The sequence below is a fragment of the Hevea brasiliensis genome, chromosome 6 (genome assembly GCF_030052815.1).
Source record: "Hevea brasiliensis isolate MT/VB/25A 57/8 chromosome 6, ASM3005281v1, whole genome shotgun sequence".
NCBI lineage: Eukaryota > Viridiplantae > Streptophyta > Magnoliopsida > Malpighiales > Euphorbiaceae > Hevea > Hevea brasiliensis.
In genome coordinates this window covers 90,485,012-90,487,743 of record NC_079498.1, presented here as the reverse complement: position 1 = coordinate 90,487,743, position 2,732 = coordinate 90,485,012, and the positions used below count along the sequence as shown (strand labels likewise).

Below are 2,732 nucleotides of genomic sequence, written 5' to 3'. Positions count from 1 at the left end.
CTCTCTCTGTCTCTCTCTCTGTGATGAAAGAGTTGAAATTAGATTTCTCATTCTTTAATTTCTTATCTTGATTTTCTTTCTTTCTTTCTTTGTTTTTGTTATTATTCAAAACCAAACAAACGCCTCTGAAATCTCTGACCCGATAGTTTAGTCACAAAATCTGCATGTGTACGTCGTTGCTTACCACCTCTTTCTTTATTACTATCATTAATAATGCTTATCAATGACCATACACTAATTCTCTATTTTCTTTTTTAAAAAATTAATTAAATAAATAAAATAAAATAAATTAGTATCCTAGGCCCTCTGGTCTCCCCAACTTTTTTCCTTTTCAAGTCTTGCAGTTACTTTAATCTCATTGCTATTCTTAATCGGAAAATTCTTGGCTCTCGCTCTTCTATTTTTTCTCTGTCTTTGCTTCTTTCAACACATACGATTTATATATATACCCACTTCCCCCTCTTGTTGTTTTTTATATGTTTCTCATGATCTCTTAGCACATACCCAGAAACCAGCATAGATCATACAAGCAGAAGAGAGGAGAACAGAGAAGAGAAAGAGATTATTGGTGTGGAAAAGATTTGAGAAGAAGGTTGGGATTGTTTTGCTGGTTGCAAAAAATGGCTGTACAAGCGCAGTTCCCTTTGTGCGGCTCACAGGATTGGATGGAGAATGGTTGTGGAGGAGGAGGAGGAGGAGGAGGAGGTTTTAATCAGTTTTATTATTCCTATCTTCAACAAGAACAACAGAAGCAACAGCAGCAGCAATGCAATGTCCAGATGGTACAGAACCAGCTGCAGAAGAATCAAAATCATTGCTTTGACAATAATATTATTGGTTCTTCTTCTTTGAAAACCAGTAATTATCACCCTTCAATGGCTTATTCTCAAAGCATCGCTGCCTATGATGAAAAGCAAAGACAAGAGATTGATCACTATATCAGATTACAGGTTAGAAATTACAACCCTTCATGGGTTATTAATTTGTTCTTGTTTAATTATCAAGTCGATCTATTTGGGCAATTACAGTTTCATCTGTTATTGTTCTTTTCCTTATTTTGATTTCAATTCTTTGTTTTTGTTAATGTTTTCCGTTTCTTTTCAATGCAGAATGAGAGGTTAAGATTCTTATTGCAAGAACAAAGAAAGCAACAGCTAGCTTTATTGATGAAGAGAATAGAATCAAACGCACTGCCTTTATTGAGGCAAAAGGATGAAGAAATAGCTCGAGCAGCTAAAAGAATTGCAGAGCTTGAAGATTTCACAAAAAGATTAGAGATGGAGAGCCAAGTCTGGCAAAGGTTAGCACAAGAAAACGAAGCCATGGTTATTTCTCTCAACAACACAATAGAACAACTGAGGGAAAAAGCCTCGTGTTGCTTTGAAAACGGAGCAGAGGATGCAGAGTCATGCTGTGATATGAACAGAGAAGAAGCAGAGGAAACAGAGGTGAAAAACAGAGTATTTGTTGATGATAACGTTACAGAAGAGGAAAGAGCTAGAAAAAAGATGGTGTGCAGAGGCTGTAACTCTAGGAATTCGTGTATTTTGTTCCTTCCCTGTAGGCACCTTTGTTCATGCAAAGCTTGTGAGGCTTTTCTTGATTCTTGCCCTGTCTGTCAAACGGCAAAGAAGGCTAGCATTGAGGCTATAATGGTTTAGACTTTGATTTTCTAGGCCCCGGAAAAAAATTTTCCGGGAAAAGTGAAAGGGAATAGAAAAAGGGAAAGAAAGAGAAGCAAAAATCAGACACCCAATTCAATGCCTTTGCATGCAGGCACACTGGCATTGGCATTTGGTCATTAAATTTTAGTTTTTTTTTTTTTTTCCTTTTTTCTTTTTCCTGCCCTCTTTAGGAATCCTATTGTATTTAGATAGTCGTAACTTGTACTTTAAAACCAGCGAGAAATCAATCAAAAAAATTGAAGAAGAGAATTACAGAACAAGAGAGAGATAGGCATTAGCTAGGAAGCATCTTTTCTTTTAATTGGATTTATTGCTTTTTAGCCATTTTTGGGTTTCATTGCTTTTGTCTGCTTTAGAGATTTGATTTTGATTATTCACATCAAGAATTGTTGCCAATTGTGCAGTGCACCTCTAAAATTTAACAGTGACAGGAGAGATTGAAAGCAATGTCAGATTCACTAACCTGTCTCTGTTCACGCCCCACAAAAAATAATAATAATTCTGATAAAGAAAATTAAAAAAAAAAAAAAGATTATTATTCTGTTCCAGAGGTATAGAGGTCTACAACTGATTCTTTTGATTTTATGGCAGTGTATATTAAACACAAACACAAGTTTAGGCATTCAAGTCTGAAAGGGAAATGAAAAGCAAAGTTAGATGAGAAAAACAATGCAAACTGCTAGGATGGAGACAACCCATTCTTGATTGTATGCCCTAGAACTAGAATCCTTCTTTCTTTGCCTCTCTTTGATGCCCCACCTCTTTTATTGTTCAATTAAAATTTAATTAGGCATTTAAAAGATAATAATAATGTAATATATAAAATTAAATGAATTTAAATATTTTTTAAATAATAATAATTGAATTTGAAATAAATTCAAGTAGCTGAGAATAAATTTTAATCGAATTTAAAATAAATTTAAATTTTAAAAATATTATCAATTTGAGAATAATATTTTTTGGTGAATATTTGGCAGAGAACTCATCCTAGAAGAATTATGGCTCCTCTGGTGCATGGTTACACTCTATTCCACAGGACTGGAATTT

At 34.2% G+C, this 2,732-nt stretch overlaps 1 protein-coding gene across 1 annotated transcript; it reads left to right on the top strand.

Moving 5' to 3' along the window:
• The first annotated feature begins 231 nt into the window (after positions 1-231).
• On the top strand, positions 232-2,009 carry LOC110647990 (probable BOI-related E3 ubiquitin-protein ligase 2). Its single transcript, XM_021802057.2, has 2 exons — positions 232-950; positions 1,110-2,009. The coding sequence occupies exons 1-2, from the start codon at positions 621-623 to the stop codon at positions 1,659-1,661; spliced, it is 882 nt and encodes a 293-aa protein (XP_021657749.1). The 5' UTR covers positions 232-620; the 3' UTR covers positions 1,662-2,009.
• The last annotated feature ends 723 nt before the right edge of the window (positions 2,010-2,732 follow it).

What these genes read in the sequence shown, in the direction of transcription:
- LOC110647990 (XM_021802057.2), top strand. Translation starts at nt 621, where the DNA reads ATGGCTGTACAAGCGCAGTTCCCTTTGTGCGGCTCACAGGATTGGATG. An exon ending in ATCACTATATCAGATTACAG is followed by an intron (nt 951 to 1,109) that starts GTTAGAAATTAC and finishes TTTTCAATGCAG; the next exon opens with AATGAGAGGTTAAGATTCTT.